This window comes from Mucor mucedo (genome assembly GCF_025094135.1).
Source record: "Mucor mucedo strain NRRL 3635 chromosome Unknown EV154scaffold_5, whole genome shotgun sequence".
NCBI classification, from domain to species: Eukaryota; Fungi; Mucoromycota; class Mucoromycetes; order Mucorales; family Mucoraceae; genus Mucor; species Mucor mucedo.
Window position 1 is genome coordinate 52,208 of NW_026252289.1, and position 19,264 is coordinate 71,471.

At 38.0% G+C, this 19,264-nt stretch overlaps 6 protein-coding genes across 6 annotated transcripts; 2 read left to right on the top strand and 4 right to left on the bottom strand.

Moving 5' to 3' along the window:
- Nucleotides 1-20: 20 nt before the first annotated feature.
- Nucleotides 21-831, top strand: EV154DRAFT_598326 (polyubiquitin; the record flags this gene model as incomplete). The annotated part of the gene is made up of 1 exon (XM_051607042.1): nucleotides 21-831. One exon carries the CDS (start codon nucleotides 21-23, stop codon nucleotides 753-755), a length of 735 nt encoding a protein of 244 aa, XP_051462785.1. The 3' UTR covers nucleotides 756-831.
- Nucleotides 832-4,399: 3,568 nt separating this feature from the next.
- On the bottom strand, nucleotides 4,400-6,957 carry EV154DRAFT_547375 (uncharacterized protein; the record flags this gene model as incomplete). Its single annotated transcript, XM_051604754.1, has 3 exons — nucleotides 4,400-4,939; nucleotides 4,964-5,851; nucleotides 6,600-6,957. The coding sequence occupies 3 exons, from the start codon at nucleotides 6,955-6,957 to the stop codon at nucleotides 4,509-4,511; spliced, it is 1,677 nt and encodes a 558-aa protein (XP_051462786.1). The 3' UTR covers nucleotides 4,400-4,508.
- A 938-nt stretch (nucleotides 6,958-7,895) lies between these two features.
- EV154DRAFT_236615 (putative 60S ribosomal protein L27A) lies at nucleotides 7,896-8,876 on the bottom strand. The gene is made up of 4 exons (XM_051594527.1): nucleotides 8,839-8,876; nucleotides 8,245-8,553; nucleotides 8,072-8,177; nucleotides 7,896-8,017 (listed from the first exon to the last, which is right to left on the bottom strand). Exons 1-4 carry the CDS (start codon nucleotides 8,839-8,841, stop codon nucleotides 7,998-8,000), a joined length of 438 nt encoding a protein of 145 aa, XP_051462787.1. The 5' UTR covers nucleotides 8,842-8,876; the 3' UTR covers nucleotides 7,896-7,997.
- A 140-nt stretch (nucleotides 8,877-9,016) lies between these two features.
- EV154DRAFT_411511 (uncharacterized protein) lies at nucleotides 9,017-9,520 on the bottom strand (the record flags this gene model as incomplete). The annotated part of the gene is made up of 1 exon (XM_051595463.1): nucleotides 9,017-9,520. One exon carries the CDS (start codon nucleotides 9,518-9,520, stop codon nucleotides 9,017-9,019), a length of 504 nt encoding a protein of 167 aa, XP_051462788.1.
- A 233-nt stretch (nucleotides 9,521-9,753) lies between these two features.
- On the top strand, nucleotides 9,754-10,985 carry EV154DRAFT_236651 (uncharacterized protein). The gene is made up of 4 exons (XM_051594529.1): nucleotides 9,754-9,815; nucleotides 9,879-10,376; nucleotides 10,435-10,533; nucleotides 10,598-10,985. The coding sequence occupies exons 1-4, from the start codon at nucleotides 9,797-9,799 to the stop codon at nucleotides 10,603-10,605; spliced, it is 624 nt and encodes a 207-aa protein (XP_051462789.1). The 5' UTR covers nucleotides 9,754-9,796; the 3' UTR covers nucleotides 10,606-10,985.
- EV154DRAFT_236650 (uncharacterized protein) lies at nucleotides 10,599-17,497 on the bottom strand. Its single transcript, XM_051594528.1, has 4 exons — nucleotides 16,971-17,497; nucleotides 14,245-16,897; nucleotides 11,038-14,186; nucleotides 10,599-10,985 (listed from the first exon to the last, which is right to left on the bottom strand). Exons 1-4 carry the CDS (start codon nucleotides 17,345-17,347, stop codon nucleotides 10,721-10,723), a joined length of 6,444 nt encoding a protein of 2,147 aa, XP_051462790.1. The 5' UTR covers nucleotides 17,348-17,497; the 3' UTR covers nucleotides 10,599-10,720.
- Between the last annotated feature and the right edge of the window lie 1,767 nt (nucleotides 17,498-19,264).

Genomic DNA, 19,264 nt, shown 5'->3' on the forward strand with positions numbered 1-19,264 from the left:
ACTTTTATATTAAAACTACAATGCAAATCTTTGTCAAGACACTCACAGGAAAGACCATTACATTAGAAGTCGAGTCTTCAGACACTATTGATAATGTCAAGCAAAAGATTCAAGACAAGGAAGGTATTCCTCCAGATCAACAACGTCTTATTTTCGCCGGTAAACAATTAGAAGATGGCCGCTCTTTATCTGATTATAATATCCAAAAGGAATCAACTCTTCATCTGGTGCTTAGATTGAGAGGTGGTATGCAAATCTTTGTCAAGACACTTACTGGAAAGACTATCACCTTAGAAGTTGAATCATCCGATAGTATTGATAACGTAAAGCAAAAGATTCAAGATAAAGAAGGTATTCCTCCAGATCAACAACGTCTTATTTTCGCTGGTAAACAATTGGAAGACGGTCGCTCTTTGTCAGACTACAATATCCAAAAGGAGTCTACATTACATTTAGTATTACGTCTTCGTGGTGGAGGTGTGATGTCAGCTGATTCAACAACAACAACAACTGATGATCATCAAAATAAGGAACAACAAAAGCCAAAAAAGAAGAGCAAATGCGCATTTAGAAGCTGTTCTGATAAAATTGTAAAAATCATTGGTGATTGTAGATATTGTCAACATAAATTCTGCGCTCGTCATCGTTTACCTGAAGCTCATGCCTGTGAAAACTTGATGTCATGTAGACAAGCTGCTCATGAAAGAAATAGTATAAAGCTTTTAAGTGAACGATGTGTTGCAAGTAAAGTCTAAAATAGATGTTCTCTTCTCCCCCTTTATTTTTTTTCTTTCTCATTATTAATTAAAATAAAATAATATATTCCCCTTCATTCCTTTGTTCTATATAATCTCCTTGTTGTTATGATTTTTTTGCTACGTAATCCCCCTCGTTACGTCTCTGACTAATGAGATAGCGGCGCTTATAAAAAAAAGTAAGTCTTTGTCATCTGTGCGTTCTTTTACTCTGTGACTCTCCTTTATGCAACTCTTGGCAAATTTTGGTCCCTCATTGCTGCCAAAACTCCATTATGCCAAGAATCCGAGAAACACCTGCAGTGCTTCTTTCTTTGATTCAATCCTCCTATCATGTTGAATTTACCGAGGATTTTGATTAAATCGAAATATTTCTAATTTAATAACGATCCCACAACAATAATATTGACATTTCTTATATTTACGCGGTACTGTCTGACAGAATTAATGTCGCCCTTTGATGCCATTTTTATCTAGACCAATTCACTTACCCATCATACCTTGGACTTTTTGTTGGGTTTCAAATATAAACTCCTGTACGAAGAAATGCTATCCCAAAAATGTACTATCTTAATCGCACCGAGATTTAGGATTAGCTTTATACTTTTGACTAATTTGTTTAGCTCAGTCTCAAAATAAACTGTATTTGCTGTATATACAGAAATTATCAAGGGCATGGTTCGTTTAACTATTTGGTAATTTGTCAATCGTCGTCGTTTCAATAGTAAAGTATCCCTTGATTTCTCCCACATGTCGCTCGTATTTGGAACAAGTCTATTACATGTTAGCTTATCATTAATATTACGGATAAGGTACAAGATGTGGTCAATTTTTTTTTTTTTTTTTTTTACAACATCATGGCCCATCATGCCTCCCACTGTTGTCCCAAAGATATAACTCCTTATTACAACAATATCAAATCAGTGTTCAGATATGCATGAATGTTGTTAAGCTTGTCTGCTGATGCTACAAGTTTCATAACATATCTTAAATTTGGATAACTACAACGATTACAAACGTTGACACTTTTTCTAAAACAGACCTACTATAAATAGACTTTACATTTCTTGATATATAATAAAGCCATCTGGTTACTTCTATACATAAATGGAATTTTCATAATAATCGTGAAATGCAGGGAAGCTTTTGAACCAATATAAAGCATCATCAAGCCATTCTTCTTTATACTTTCGGAAACGTAATATGTATAAAGGGGATCATGATATCGATAACAATGAAGTAACAGCGACAACTTCGCCAACATGAAACATAATTTTAGGTTGATCATAAAATTTCTATCTATTCATCCTAAACCCTTTTTAATCAATAGCTTCTTTCTTTTACGACTACATTATACCTAGATAAACAAACAATTATGAAAGGAAACTAAAAATGTGCTGAAAATATGATTTAAAGCCGATTGGCTGACACACACCAATTCAGAAATGTCACACTTTTCGGTTGAATAATTTTCCGATGTAATGCACTAACAGTTACAATGATAAAAAACTGGGATGCTTGGTCGCTTCTTCTACAAGTCTTCTTCTTCTCATAAACATAACTTAAAGTCATGTGCATGTGTATTTTAACGTTTAGTGCTTGGAATAATTAGAAGGTGCAAATGACTGGGCTGAAACTTGTATCAAATAAATCATCTCATACGTCCAGTGAAAACTCTAAAAAAGGAGGTATGCTTTCCTTTGTCATAAAAATAAAAAAAAGAGGTACCGGCTAAGTTCCATATGTACTGCAAAGTGAAGCACTACTTAAGGCAATCAATTCAGAAGGAGATGCAAGCCTGTTAGTCTACAATGTATAAGTCCGTCAAAAGAATGCAGAGATTCTTTTTTAGCCTTTGGCCAAATTGATTTAGTTCAAGTGAATCGTACTTAGAGAATTAAACTCACAGTAATAACATTATCTTCAGGCAGTGGGGGGGGGGGGTTTGTAAAAAGCTGTAGTCAATGTTTCATTTATACTAACTCATAATGCAGCAACGACCTGGTCACTCCAAACTATGCTTGCTGCTGAACATCTTGTGACGCTAAATCACATGCCCTACAACGCGCAAATAAAGTGCCTTGTCAATTTCTGGTATTTGTTAAATTTACAGTGCTTCCAGCGTCAATTGGTCACCTTACCGAAGAAATTGGTCGCTTTTCCGAAAACCAATTGGTCTCTTTTTTGAACTCCAATTGGTCACCCCTTAAAACATTTTACAGCAATCAAATAGGTTATTTATTTAAGCATTTATCAAATTGCTTCACAGAATGTTGAATGCAGTTTTGAAGATGCTGAAGGGGAACTTCTTCACAAGACTCGACTATTCTACTAGTCAGGGTTTCTGTGTCCTTAAGTGAATGGCGTTTAACTTTGGACTTGACAATAGACCAAAAGTTTTCAATAGGGTTAAGTTCTGGCGAATAAGGTGGAAGATAAACCGGAATATAACCACGCTTTTCGATCAAAGGGTCAATTACACTAGGATTATGTATAGGAGCGTTATCCATAACAATATGAAATCCTTGCATTTTAGGGAACGTGTCCATGATATCCATTGTGTTAATAATAAAATGCATATAATGAGCTCCTGTAGTTCCTTTTGGCATTGAAATCTTATCACTGGGTGCCTTACGCTTGGTTGCTTTAGCCATTTTTCTTCTCTTCACATTCATGGACACGTTTACAACTCCTACAGAAGAAATAGCACCCAACACTGTATGTAATGTAGCTCTTCCTGAGGGAGTTTCTACAATAGCAGGTTCACCACGTGCTGACCAAGCTCTTTCGCGAGTCATATTGTTGTCAAATACTGACTCGTCTAAAAATACACAATTCTGAAGGTAAAGCATCCCTTTCGCTAGCCACTCCTCCACCCAAACAGCGCGTTTTTCGATCACAGTAGGGCTATTTCTCGCAGTAGGATGCCTTGAAATTGTTTTGATAGAAAGGTTGCCTTCATTTTTCATAAATTCTGCAACCCTGGATTTTTTTATCTCAAGATTTTCAAAGCTTTGTGTCAAATCTTTGACGGCGTCATCAATAGTAGCCCTTTTGTTTTCATCAAAAAACTTTACCAAACGATCTTTGTGTGTATCATCTAACTGGCTTACTGGACGAGAGGGGACTAAGTTTGTCAACTTGTAAGGCACATACTCTTCCGGGCTCTTCTGGTATTTTTGCTTCCATTTACGTGCAGTATGCAAGTTGACATTTGCAGCTGCCGCGGCTTCCTTATTTTTCATGCCTTTTTCGAAAACAAAATAAAGATACAGCAATCTGTCTTTCTTGGTATAAATGTTATACTCAGTATCTCTTTCTTTTCTAATAGACAAGCCTCCTTCATGCTAACATCAGGAATTTCAATCTCGTGTAATTCTAAATAATTATTGTTTTTGACTAGCTTCTTAAGACGGGAAGAAGGAACCTCGTCGTATGCTGCTGCTTTGTTACCGTTATCTTGAAATGATATTAGACATTTCTAGAAATCACTTTACAACGGAATACGATATCACTTTGAAATTATTCGTTATATTTAGGAATCCAACTTTATATAAATAGTAGATAGATTTGTATTTGATATTTTTTCGAACAACTTTTTAATAAAAAGAAACTTTAAAGAACTTATTTTTTTTCAATTTTTTCAGTGATATTTATTCCTAATCGTCTAATTATCCACACGATTCATGCGACCGACGTCTTAGTTCTAAAAAGAACTAGATTACCTTATACAATTAACTACTTTATTATAAACTAATTATGTTGATGTTTCAGATGACAAGGGCGTTTTCGATTTTGGGATGATAAAAACAACTGGTCCAAGGTGGAGCTGATGATAGTCGGGCGATGTCGTTCGAGGGGTGGGGAATCAGTGGAGGGTATGCAAACTCTGTCGAATGTGTCGAGCACAAGCAACAAGTTAGAGATGTCCATAACAAGCTTCGATAAATCATGCAAAGAATCTGGTATCTGAACTTTGGTAATTTCGTACATGACATATAAACCGCTCGAAGGTAAGACTAAGACATAAAAAGTGATGGTTCTGCCAACGATTTGTAATCCAAGGACTCCTACCATCTTTTGTGTATCCAATGCGTCTTTGCAGAACGTTGCAACCCGTAAAAGATCTCGGCATATTACATAGAGATTGGATTCTTGGCAAGCCGGTTTAGCCTCTCCAAAACCTAGACTTGAACTTCATTTTACACCTTGCAATCTTGTGACACAAAGGTCAGGCCTCCAGTTCAACAAGCTTTGTTCGTTTTTGGCTTCTAAGGTTGTTTCATTCGTCCATCGTAAAAATATATTTTGATCAGGATCATCAAACAGTCCAGATAAAAACGGATCAACAAAACGAGAGCAGAGTTCCATTTCATTGGAGTCCTCTGCTAAGGACATACGAGGGAGATTCTTTATCAATTCTGCTATTGCTTTGGCAAATTTGTATATGTTTTTGACGGTAGGATCAAATTTCAAGAGTTTTATGGCTGCCATTTCTCGTGTTGCCGTCCCGTCCGGAACCTCTTGAATGATTTTGATAATATCCATGACAGTCTCAGTAGGCATAGGTGGTTTGTTAATGTTGTAAATAGTTTCGATATGGTTAATGGTGGCTGTCAAGCTGTGTATGTCAAAAAAAAAAAAAAAAAAAGGAAGAAGGTCATCAGGGCATTTGTTTGGTGATAAAAGCAGTATCGAAGTACAAGCCAAAGCATAGTGAATGTGGTCTTCAAGAGAGAGTTTCCATTTTTGTGTTTGTAATGATTGCTGTAGTTTATAAAAGGCATCTGCTGCGTCGAAGGCGTGGATCAAGAGATGGTCATTATCGTCAGGTGGTGAAAATGACAGACATATCGAGACCAATGATTTGGCATCGTCTTCGAAAGGCCGTTTCCTACTAGGCGATTCACTTTCATTATCACTGTTTTCTTGCGTGAGCTGATCATTGTCACCTTTTTGCCTTGACTGTAACGGCATGGCTTGAGGATGGTTATTCACAACGTATTCTTTAAAATCTTTTAATTCCTTGAAATGAGCAATGCAAGACGGGCAACCGGAGTGTTTTTCGATCAGTGGATGATGCTCTGTGGCTCCAACTTTGATGTACACAAAGTGAGGCGTGTTGTAGCGTCTAATGCCGGAAATGTCTAGAACTCTGTATTTTTTTTAAACGTATTTTTTTTTTTTACGCACTTACAGGAATTCCAGCCAGAAGACCAGCAGGCCAATATGTTTGCATCTATTTAAAATGCATCCCTGCTATTCACAGTTCGTGAGTTACAAAAACTCAAGAACTCTGCTTAGGAGGTCGCCCTCCTATAGCAAAGACTAGCCACAGCCGCAATATCACAATATATATCTTTTTCAATTTAGCTTCTTTTCAAAGAAACAAGAGTCACTACTAAACAAACCTTTTTACGTGATCGGTTACTTTCATACGATAAAAGAAGTATGTTAAGGGAAAAGAAAAGGAGAAGAATAAAGTGTGTGAACCAGCTTTATTTATAGATAAACAAGCTTATGTCAGGATGGTTTCATTTGTCTATTTTATCATCCATAATGTTTGAGCCTTTACTTAAAATAGAAACACTTGCAAAAACCTCCCAAGCAAGTCAGAGCTTGGTAATTGTCTATCTGCGTTCCAGTAGTAGCTTGTAATGACAGTGAAGCAGATTTTATGGATAACAGAAATCGATCATCCCATGAAGTTTAGATGATATGGCATGTCCATCGACGTGTAGACCATCGCGTGATTCTAAAAAATACGTTTGAAAAAAAAAAACGGAGTTCTAGACATTTCCGGTTTAGCCTCTCCAAAACCTAGACTTGAACTTCATTTTACACCTTGCAATCTTGTGACACAAAGGTCAGGCCTCCAGTTCAACAAGCTTTGTTCGTTTTTGGCTTCCAAGGTTGTTTCATTCGTCCATCGTAAAAATATATTTTGATCAGGATCATCAAACAGTCCAGATAAAAACGGATCAACAAAACGAGAGCAGAGTTCCATTTCATTGGAGTCCTCTGCTAAGGACATACGAGGGAGATTCTTTATCAATTCTGCTATTGCTTTGGCAAATTTGTATATGTTTTTGACGGTAGAATCAAATTTCAAAAGTTTTATGGCTGCCATTTCTCGTGTTGCCGTGCCGTCCAGAACCTCTTGAATGATTTTGATAATATCCATGACAGTCTCAGTAGGCATAGGTGGTTTGTTAATGTTGTAAATAGTTTCGATATGGTTAATGGTGGCTGTCAAGCTGTGTACGTCAAAAAAAGGAAGATATTTGTTTGGTGATAAAAGCAGTATCGAAGTACAAGCCCTACCTATTTCTTCACCCAAATACAGGACATTTACAGCAAGACAAATATTAGAAAAGACAGCAAGGTTTTTATTATTATAAAGCAGTCGAGACTGGCTATCCAGTTTACAGTGAAGAAAACTGCTCAGGTAGTGCACTTGCCCGCTTTTTTATTATTTTAAATGGCTCTCAAAAGGAATACTTATAAATCACTACAAAGAGGTCGAAAAATCATGTAATCGTTCCACCCCTTAGAGCTTCACTCATTCCCAAACCAATAACCGACTAACCCGACGAGGCACCCGTTCGTTTCTTCCAATCTCAGGAGTACGTGACCGGCAAGTGGAATGTTGCTTAGAATTACCAAGGCAACTCCCGTTCTTAAGCTAGATCACCTGAAATATGCTCCCTTACGGTAAGTTTGAGGTTGAATTCACCTTCAGCAGCTCATTAAATATTCCCCAGACCAGAACGTTAGCTACACATACCGAGTGGAAAAGGTGATGTTACCCAGAACTAATTGTCAGCGTTCAGTATCCCAGCAAAAGCCATGAAACCTGGCATCTTCGGGAATCATTTCAAATGGCACATGATAACGAGATACCTTAATAAAGCGACCACCTTGGAGTCCAAGTGGCGTCGTGTGACTTCAAGTGCTATCACCTCCAACGAAGACTTTTGGCACGGAGAAAGAAAAAGGTGTGAAAAAAAATATTTAGCCTCTAAAAAAACAGGCTAATGTGTGTCTGTTGCAGTGTAGTGGCTTAATGAAGTTCTTAAGCCATAGACTAGGAATTCAATTATAGCTCGAAGCGTATCCCACATTACTGTGAAATCAAGAAAAGAATGAAACATATAGCTCAAGAAATATTCAATTTATAGGTAATTGTATTATTAAAACAAGTTTATTTGGGGATTATTCATTATATTAAATAGAGTATATTTAAGCAATGAGCTCAACAACTATTGAAGAAAAAATTAGATATTATTATACTTTGATATTGTTTTAATACATACCACCACCGGCAGCCTTGATCTTCTTCTCAGCGAGAGCAGAGACGAAACGAGCACGGACAATGACGGGTTGAGAGATGGTACCCTTGGCCAAGACCTTACCGTAACCCTATTATTTTTTTAAAAAAGGGAATGAGTATTCTGCAAAATACTCGTATTGTAGTTTATGCTCTTACCTTTTGGAGAGTATCGATAATGGGAACCTTCTCAGTGTTCTTGTATTGTTCACGAACACCCTCACCGGCAAGAGTCCAGATCTTGTCGAGATTGACAATAGGACGCCAGTTGACGTTGTTCTTCAAATGGAATTGACGCATACCGACCTTACCGAAGTAACCAGGATGGTACTTATCCATGTTGATACGATGATGATGTTGACCACCAGCAAGACCACGACCACCAGGATGCTTTCTGTGCTTACCGACACGACCGTGACCGGCTGAGACGTGTCCACGCTTCTTTCTGTTGTGATGAAGTCTGGTAGGCTACATGGGAAGAGAATCTGTTTAATAAGCAAATTCTTGGACTCAGTTAGTTGGAGTGAAGAGAGCAAAAAAAAAAAAAAAAAAGGGAGTTTCGACATGTCTACATGTTGAAGAATGTTGCTAGGTTGTATCTTTAATCATATCGAAAATAAAACATCCATCCAACGGTTATCATTCTACATCCATAATCATCGTTCTGCAGTATCATTTGGCATAGTTGTTTGTTGCCTTCGTTCTCTTTTTTTTTTTTTTCTCCCTTCATCCAACTATGGCACTACAACTCACCATTTCAGTAAAAGAGGAGGAACTTCACACTTTGCCAGTGGCTCTCAGTAATTTCAATCAAAATTATTCCAAGAAAAAAATTAGCCCGGCAAAAGGGCTCAAAGTCCGGGTAAATTGCGTTTTGCTCTGTGCACCACACCAATTCAATTTTTTTTAATGCGGGATATCACATAGTTTATTATTGAATTAAAAGCTTCAACTCGATATCTAATTTTTCTTTACAAATAGCATAGTATTCTCTGAAATGCTGCAAAGTTTTTTCTTTTTCTGTGATTTGAATAGCAAAGGAGGTCAAAGCGACTAACTGTTTGTTGGGTCTATTATGGAAATAGATGACTGATTTCATGGTGGGTATTTCTTCTTCAGAATTTGGTAAATGCCCAGGATAATCCAATAACAGAGCCATTGTATCTTCTGATATCATTTGTTCTTTATCTGTCAACATGGTAGAGAGATCACTGGCAGTCTTGGAATATATAAAGACACAGCCATCAAGGTCTGACTCGGGAGTTTTTGTATTCCGTATGACATGATAATCCAATGTTTTTTCTTTTAAAGCAAATAACACAGGCTGGATTACTGTTTCCAAGTAAAACTTATTGACTCTTGCGTCCCGGAATTCAACCAGCACGCAAGGTTTGAGACCCAATAACGCAAAACCAAATTCTCCATATATCAACATATCCTCTGGTTTTAATTCACCTTGGAAAGTGATATCCTTTAATAGCTTTTCATCAATTTTTTTCCAGAACTGTTGCTCTAATAAACTGAAATATTCAAAAGCTTGCTTCTTTTCCATATTCTTATTGCAGACAGTGAAATAATGCCCCTAGTTTTTTTTTTTCGCATTTAATCCGCTAGCCGTGACTACAGAAACGTGACCTTTTTTCCTACTCTTTGATTTGGGCTTTTCCCCCTCTTGATTTTTTTTCCCTCTACGTATTGCATAAAATAAAAAATGGGAAAGCGTGCTGCAGGTAAACGTTGGCGGAATGATCAGCTTGAAACGAGATTACTTACATTTACTTGTGCTCATTTAGAAAAGAAGGATACAAAGAAAGAAACCGCTCCCAAGAATGCAGGTGTCAAGAAAGTAAACACCCCTAGAAAGGGAAAGAATGTCCAGGCTGGCACTGACGAAATTGACGATATTTTCAGCTCTAAAAAGATCTCGGACGCTTCTGAAATCGACGACATTTTTAACACCAAGACAATCAAGGATGACGATGACCAAGTGGTACAAAAGAAATTCAAGGAACCTGTTTTATCAAAGAGCGCAAAGAGAAAGGCTGCCAAAAAGTCAAAGAAGGTAGCCGAAGAGGTGGTTAAAAAAGAAGAGAATGAAGAGGATGACGTTGAGGATGAAGAAGAGGAAGAGGAGGAGGAAGAATTAAGTGAAGAACAGGTTAGAAAGGTTGAAGAGGTTGTATTTGCAGAATTAGCAGCTGTCAAAAGTAGTTTGACACCACAAAAGCGTGCTGCTCCCCCACCCACCGCCGATGAAGATTTCGGAGATTCAAGAGGCATCAAAAAGACAAGTATGTGCAATGAATGAGTGAAACCATTAGAAACCAAGTTAACATTTTTTATTTAAAGCACGTACTACTGATGATGGTTATCCCCTTTACGATGTTAAAGACTTAAACATTGGTGGTGGTTTAGATACACCCGAATGCCCTTTCGATTGTAAATGCTGTAAGTTTAAAATATTTAAGGGTATCCATTTACACATCACTTAACACCTTTTAATCCCTTATAGGTTTTTAAGTTAGATATAGATTACAAAACTTTTTATTAGACATCTATATATATTTTCTTTCTTTGATTAACTTTTTTTTTGTTTTTGTTTGTTTAATGTACAATATATGACAATTGTCTCAATTTAAAATGCTTCCCAAATAGTTGCACTGAAAGCAGCTTCCATTCTTCTTCTTACAAAAGCAGGTATAGATTGGGTTAACCACATTTGTCTGATCTGTTCATATCTCTTGTCATTAAGATATTGTGGTGCCCCGCGTTTAAATAAAATATCAGCCTCGCCATGGCTATCAAGATATGGTGCGTTCATGATACTTCCACCGTTGTCATGCAATAACAGAAGGAAACAGTCCTTGATGATCAAGTATATACCGATCTCACCACCACAGCTAAAACTTTGTATTAGACATTTACCTTATATGTTATTTATAAAATAATTACCTCTTCATATGGGTGTTACATTCACCCTTGTTGTTTTCAGTACAACAGAAGCGGCGAGCACATACAAAGGTTCCACATATCAAACAGATGGCAGAATGCTCAGGAACGGTCTTACACTTGCGGCAAACACGTTTTGAGCTTTCATCAAGCAGTTGATCTAAGCGATAAGGCAATGTAGCCAGTTTAAACTTGGTAGGCAAATTGACCTTGATGTCAGAAAGGAGCGCTAATTCTTTCGGCGATGCAACCAATTTGCTGTTCACGTATTCCGTACACCAAGTGCTTACCAATTCCTGCTCAAATGTTTCCAATTCGAAAATGGATTCAAGAGCTGGTAATCGCAAAATTTCCAAAATGTTTTCAAATTCGCTCTTTTCATCTACCATATCATCAGTGGGACTTTGGGGGATGAAACCGTGATGGACGACCATAAACAAAAGTGCTTTTCGAAGGAAAGGTAAAGCAAAAGTACGTACAAGAGCGACAAATGCGCCAGGACAAACAACCTTGAAGAATCCATCAATAGTTTCTTGCGAAACTTTTAAGAGTCCAAGTACGTAGTGTGTAAATTGTTGAACTCCTTCTGTTCCCAATGCTTGTCTTTGGTTTGTATTGAGGGACTCCAAAAGTTGGCTAATCTTTTCTTCCTTTAAAATTCTTCCGTCATTTAATACACCATGTACAATAGCAATCACCGTTTTGGTTAATTCTGCAATATAAATTGAACGAAGTAAATGATGAATTTCGATCGCTGGGTTCTGGGAAACGGAGAAACTCATACGGACCAAGACCCTAAATGGATCGTCTGCTAATATTGGTGCCAACTCGGATTTAAGTGAGAACTCTTCGGTCGTATTTAAACAGCCGGGCATAAACTGATTCAATGCAACCATTGCTAATCTTTCGCTTGTACAACGCTCTTCCGATTGCCAAGGAGAGTCCATGAATTTAGGGATCAACATGTTTGTCATACCAAGGATCTTGAGAAGCAATTGAGAAGTACTTGAAACATCATCGATAAAAGTTCCAGTGTGTTCAACAGTCAAGTCTCTTGCACGGGTATTTTCTGAACCTCTTTGTGCAATTTCAAAATCTGTGATGGTATAAGCATACATATCATGCAATTCTTGAACAGAATCAAACAAGTTTAAAGCCGTATCATAAATAACTCTTTCGTTGGCATTGGAATGAATCACTTTCATCAACCTGTTGTATATAAGCTTGAGTTGTGAATCATCGCAAATAACTAGATTAGGATCATCGCTTTTGAAAGGTGCTTCTTCATCAGGAGCAGTTTGGATTCTTTTCTTCAAATCATCCATGGTATCCTTGATCGTTTTGCTTAAATCAGAGTAGGGGGTTGAGGGAACCATAACACCTGGATAAGCTTCTTTTTTGCCTTTCCAAACAATTGGGACCAAAACATTACCGAGTGCTTTACACAAGGGACAAAGGAAACGACTCTTTGGAGCCAGCGACAATGGGAACATTCTACTAAGTTCGTTAAGCACTTGATTATCAACAGATTTTTGATAGGCATCAAAACATTCAGAATGCATCAAATGACCACAAGAAGAGATATCTAAGCCAGATCTATGAGAGTCAGTAGGGAATCCAATGAAGGGAGCAGGCTTTTCAGCACCCTCTCTTGGTGCCCAAGGGTTTGCATGGTTGCTAGTTTCCAAAATGTCAGCAAAAACGTTCTTGTTGCTCATTTCAGCGTATCTTTCGATGTTAGAGCGTTGGATCAAACCAAGTGTACCATATAACTTTGTGTCATCTAATTCTTCTTGACAAACGATACAGGTATCAGCTGGGAAATGACACTTACGCACAATTTCCAATTCAGAATCAGAGGAAATATCATTATTGGCAACGGCTGTCTCCTCGTATGTTTCTCTGATATCTTCGTCGTCATCTGTTTTGTAAAGATCGGAGTGTTGTTCCATGAATTTAGATTGTGCGTTGGCAAATTGAGACATGATGGCTGCTTGACGAGCTTTAGCGGCAGCTTTTTTACGCTCATATTCGGAGATACCACCGTTACCACCATTATCTAAATCGGCCTTTGTTTCTCTTGACTTTCTCTCTTTCCAATCGGCAATGATTTCCTTGGCAGTGTCAGAACCACGTTGTTCAATCTTATCAATGATAAAGCTTAAACGTTTATGAGCATGGCTCAATTCACTGTCGTCCATGCAGCGTAAAAGAACAATTAACAACGTAGCATGTGTTTTTTCGATTTCATTGATTTGGATAGAGTATTCATCAGTAACAGCAAACTCGACGAAATTTTTGGTATCAGAATCATCTAAAATGACATCGGCTCTGTATTTGCCCTTGACATTCATAGCGGCCAATTCACTAGCAGAACTATTTTGGTCAGTTACGGCGAGCATGCCCAAATAAAGTGCTTCGTCCAAAATGGTATCACTCTTGGATTCCTTGTGGAATTTAGCGTCCCAGAGAGCATACACGAGAATTTGACAGAACGTATGAGAATGCAAGAATTTACCAAGGTGCCTGAAAGGTCCATTTTCAATACGGTTGGCCTTGGGGTTGACAACAAATTCTTCTTTATCACCCAACTTGTTATCAGGATTTGTTTGATTCCATCTCTTCTTCAACACATTATGAGCTTCTTCACGTTGGTTGCGGGTGTAGTGCCAGAAATAAGGATCGATTTCGTTTATATATTCAGGTTTGAGTTCATAGAGACCCTTGTCGCTTAATCCATCAGGCGCCTTAAAGTTGGCAAGCATGTTTAGTTGATTTTCAAATGATTCATGTTCGTTCAAGCTTTCGGGAATGAACTTTAAAAGTTCAGAATAAGACATACTGCCGATACCAAGATATTGAATAATATATTGACGAATACGTTCTTCAGTTGATGTTCCAGAAGCATAGGCATGTTCTGTAGCACTGATGATGAGTAAATTGAGGAATTCTTCGACCATATAAGTCTTTTGGCTGGCATCATAAATGGACTTCTTTTCGGGCTTTCCCTTGAACCAGTCTGTAAGTTGGAATCGATCGATCAGGGTCAACAAAATTTGATCACTGTTACACACCGTCAAACCAACCTGGAAAAGATAAATATCACAATCCATGGTGTTTTCTCTGACATTGACATCTCTGTAAGAATGAGACTAAAGAGGAATTCATAAGTAAAAGGATATGCCAACAGAAAATAAAATTAAAACATACCATGTTGCGGACAGCATAACCATTTCTAACCCAAACACCACAATTGATTTGATAGAGGATCGTCAAAGTTCTAATGGGGTAATCAAGTATCATCAAGAACATGTCATGATCATTGGTACGGAAAGCATCGTTGACCATTTGCTTAAATCCTCCCAACCAGCCAAGTTCAGCCAAGACTCCTTGATTCAATAATGATACATTCTCGAAAAGTTCTGATAATAACCAGTGGAAAGGATGATGGAAGGAAACCGGGTTTTCGGAAACATCATAGTCCACAATTTCAAATACGCCAGCATTAGGCGTGTTTACTTGATGGAATTTCTGGCCACTTAACCCCTTAATGATTACTCTAGTATCAGGTTCAAAAGTATTTGTATCCCTACGAGGTGCAAGATGAGGATTCCAGTCTGATAATGCTTTCAATACACGATAAATAGATCGACACAGGTTACGGGATGCTTCAGTAACAGTTATCTCAGAAGGTTGAAGAGAATCGAAGCAACCAGCAAGTAAGCGGCATAATTTTGATGTTTGCAAAGTCATGTTGAAAGCAGAAACCCATGATTGGGATTCATATTCTACATGAGTATCCGTTTGGCGTTGAAGGGGATCCATTGCTTGGAACTGATAGATCATATCAATGAATTGACGAAGATAAATGGGATTTTTAGAAATTTCCAATCTGACAGGTTCAGCATTCATAACGTATCTCAAGTCAAAGATAGTATACGCATAGCGGTGTCTTCCGATAGCTTTTGCAGTACAATCCACTTGAGAACCGGCATAACCCTTGTTTTCGGGGAGCATCATATGGATACTATCGGTCAAGAAAAAGTTTTGCAAGATTGAGCAAACGATACCAAAGAACTTGAAGTCTTTCACAAGCAATAATGCCACACTAGGTACTGTTAAAAGTTGAACAGATAATGTGCTTACTGAATTTTCGGGTTCTCTGTCCTTAAAGAAAAATGCATCAACAAGTTCTGGGTAGTTACGAGCAAATCTGGTTCCAATGACAGGTCGGAAATCAAAATTGGAGATAAATGTACCGATCAATAAGTCCTTGATGCTGATACGGGCCGTCTTCCAAAGACGCAAGTCGAATTGCAACAGATAATCGATACGAAGTTTACGCTTGAACTCCTTTTTAAGATTAGCGTTGACGCGACGAGTGGCTGAAATGTCGTCATTGGCTACAGCGTAAGGAATACCCAGTTCTTGTGCAATCACTCTTTCGTCTGATTCCAACTGTTCCGTATGCTCGAGCCATTGATCCAAACTCCAATCCATATCCAAAATATCACGAGGTTTTTGAGACTTGCCTAATTTGTTTTGAGACGAGGCTGATAATCTTCTTCGTTTAAGCATGTCAACATGATGTGCCAAAGCAGGTGTAGTAGAGTGTGCGCCACTTGCTCTTCTTCTAGTAGATTGTGAGTTGTTGACGACTTCCTGCGATGATTGTTCGGCGGCTTCATCCGGAATATTTTGATCAGTTTCCATAGCTGTTGTTACGCCTGTTGGGGACGTTTCGTGGGCATCTACAAACTCTCCTGCTGAATCTTCCTCTTCCTCATCATCGTCCTCACCCTCATCCTCTCCGGAATCAGTATTTATACTTTCGCTAATGACATTGAAGAATTCGTCGAGACCATCTTCATCCATTATTGTGTCTTCGCTAAGCTCCTCCATGTCAAGAACATCGCCGTCGAACATCATATCAACTTCATCGTCACTGTCATCTCCCATATCGTCAGCACCTTCCAATTCAAATCCGTCATCTTCATCCTCGGGCATTCTTGATCTTCTTGAACGTGTAGTTAAAGATGCGAGTTGAGGACTTAACTGCCAATCACTAGCTAATACATCACAAATGATATCACGGATAATACAGTTTCCGCCTTCCACCTGATTGAAAAACTTGTAACGACCACCGGTTAATTCTTTGAGCCAATCTAACAATAAACCAGCAATACTTTCGCGCACAGTTTTCTGAGTTGAGCAAATAGTGACAGCCAAATGAATTGAACTGATTATTTTGGCGATTTCGATTAATTCGGCAAGGTTTTTGGACTCTTTAATGATATGTCTACCGTAAACATCGACGCATTCGGCAACGTGTGTGGCTTCTGATACGGTACATCCAATAGCTTGTCTTACAACATTGATGACAGCATCAAAAGAATGCTTTTCGTCATTCCATAATAAACAGGCATAAGTTTGGGTTGATAAATCTACAGGCAAGCCAAGGGCATCGTGAGAGTCGATACAGTCTTGTTGGATTGATTCGGCAGAGACTGAAGTGCCAATATCTGTTGGAGAGGAAATCACGTCTTCAGGAGAAGTAGCAAATGTTTCCAAAATGTAGTTAATGACAACAACCATTGTTTCTTTAACAGAATTCATGGTTTCAACAGGAATAGAAGAAATAGGCTCCAAGGAGACTTGGTTTGGTGAACTGGATGAATTGGGTATATCAGAACTGGGAGAATGAATCTTGCAGCATAGTGGTATTTTCCATGCTTCTGGGTCACCACAATCACAACAACCTCCTGCTCCCCTACTAATCCAAATTTTGACATCATGATTTTCATGGTCAGTTGCATGAAAACACTTGGAACACATTACACATGTATCATCTAAACCGCAGTTTCTGGTCACAATAATAAAAGATAGATGATGAGTAAACGTTAAACCTATCCAATCACGCAATTTCCTTTTATTACCTGCAACGATAAACACTCTCACCGTTTTTGAACAAATGACCACACTGTTTGCCTCTTTGACTTTCCCAGTACTCTGGTTCGTCTTCTTGACTTTTTTCAGCTTTATCTTCTTTGGTAGAACCGAACAAGTTGTATTTTTCCAGCAATTGTGAAAGGTTGTCGCTGTCAGAAAGCCCTTCCTTAAAAAAGTACTTTTGCATCAAGTCGAGATCATTGCTCCATAAAGACCGGTAGCAGTTGGTTAAAATATGCTTTTCTGCTCCTCTGGAAAGTTTACTTGTATACATTAACGGTGCCTCTGTGAGAAACTTTTTTAACTGAACCGGTGTAACGGGTACATTTCCCGCAATGTGTGGATCGTCTGCTGTTTGTGACATTTACAATGGGAAAAAAAGATAAAGGTTAAAAATAGCCTACTAAACTTTTTTTTTCTCTCTCTTTAAAAGCGCATTTTTTCGTTCTCAGTGAAATGAAAAACTCAAACTGCCATGTCATCACAAAATCGGCGCGGCGTTCGAACTTCTCAGACTGTAAGGACGTTGTTAGTTGAAAAGGAACATTCAGCTTCACATGGTAGATTGCGATAGTTTTTTTATTGATTAATAAAAGTTGAAATTGAAGAGTTCTTTCAACTGTTTCTTATTCATTATAAATTTTTACCCAATCATCTGGAATAGCTTTAGTAAAATATTAAGGTTTCACAATAACTTGACACTGGTAAATATTGATAGGCCACTGACAAATCATTGGTTTATTACTTCTTTTGGGCCATTTTGGAACTGTCCAACTCTGTTTGTAAAAGTACACAGGGATACATTATGAGCAATCTTAAAGCTAATTTCAAAAAATGAATGGGTACTAGGCTGTCTAAAGCTGTTTATAACCGGGTTAAACTGAAGCTATTTCAGCGATAGTACAACAACGAACTGGCTTTCAATACAAATCGGTTGCATGAGATGGTTCTTTTGTGCGACCACTCTCACATTTTTGTGCTGTCTCTGTTTGATACGCTTTTTGTACAGTTTTGAGAAAGACTGTCTTTTTTTTACTGACTGCGTCACTTATCATCAACTTCAATCAGGAAGGGTCAATATGACTGTATTTATTTCACAGCATGCTCATGAAGCGTAATCACCCTTTGGATACGATTGAACTTATTATTCAGTGGCCGTAACCGAAAGGCTAGTTTCTTTCATTCTCTCTCTCTTTAGTGTCAATTACGTACCCCATTTGATATGTTCATAATTGTGCTCGTACGGTAGAATTATCAGCTATTCGATCTTTGATAAATGCATCTATACAAGGGGTGACTGTGCTGGTGTTCTTAAGTGGCCATATTTTTCATTTTATCAGTCCTTCCTCCAAATGGTCTAGAAATTCAACCTAAACGGTCGCAGAATGCTTTTCATAAACAGGTAAAGGCGGATACATTTTACATTATTGTAGATAGGCAACCATATGTGGCTTTGTAATGTTTGAAGTAATCATATATATTTAACGTAACTATAATCAATACTAAAAACCCGATGGGTGACAAGGTCCTCTGTTAGACAAATTTGTATTATCATTTCAATAGTTTGGCTTTATTTATGTCATAGTCTCAATGAACTGCTTTCGTTTCCGATGAATAGCTGCTAGAATAGTTTGAAGAAGGGCATGTCAATACTAAAAAATTTGTAAGGTAAATATTTACATACCTAGATAAACCAACATAGCTACGGCCGCGAAATCTTCATCCACGACCGGGAAACAGGTCTCTAAAAATGCGCTTCACAAAACCAAAAGGACTGTCTAAATGATACACTCCGACAGTTATTTTGCTTTCGAGTTTAAAAAAGCAAGACAAGGGAGAGGAAAGCCGCGAGAGATTGGCCGAGTGCGGGGTAAAGATCCCATTTATTTTGAACAGTATGTTCAATAAATTAATCCAAGACAACCCCAAGATTGATACAGCTTGTTTGCAGACTGTTTTTAATAAAAATCACATCCGGTTTTACACCAGATTGTGATTGTTCAAAGCTGGAACTTTCCAGCTTACATCTTTTATTTCAACAATAATCCTTGTATAAGTCATCTTCTCGGACGTGGTTTTTAGGCTGCGCCTTAGTATCACAAATAAGGAGAACATGAAAAAAAAGGGTGTTTTTACATAAAGCTCGATTCATTTCATAGCGTTGGAAAAAGATTCCTATCCAACATTGAGGCCTGATGCATAACCTAGAAAGTTGATAGCATAAATTCCGGTGGTGATAGTAGACGAACGATCGTTACTGGAAATGAGAATTTATGCTTAC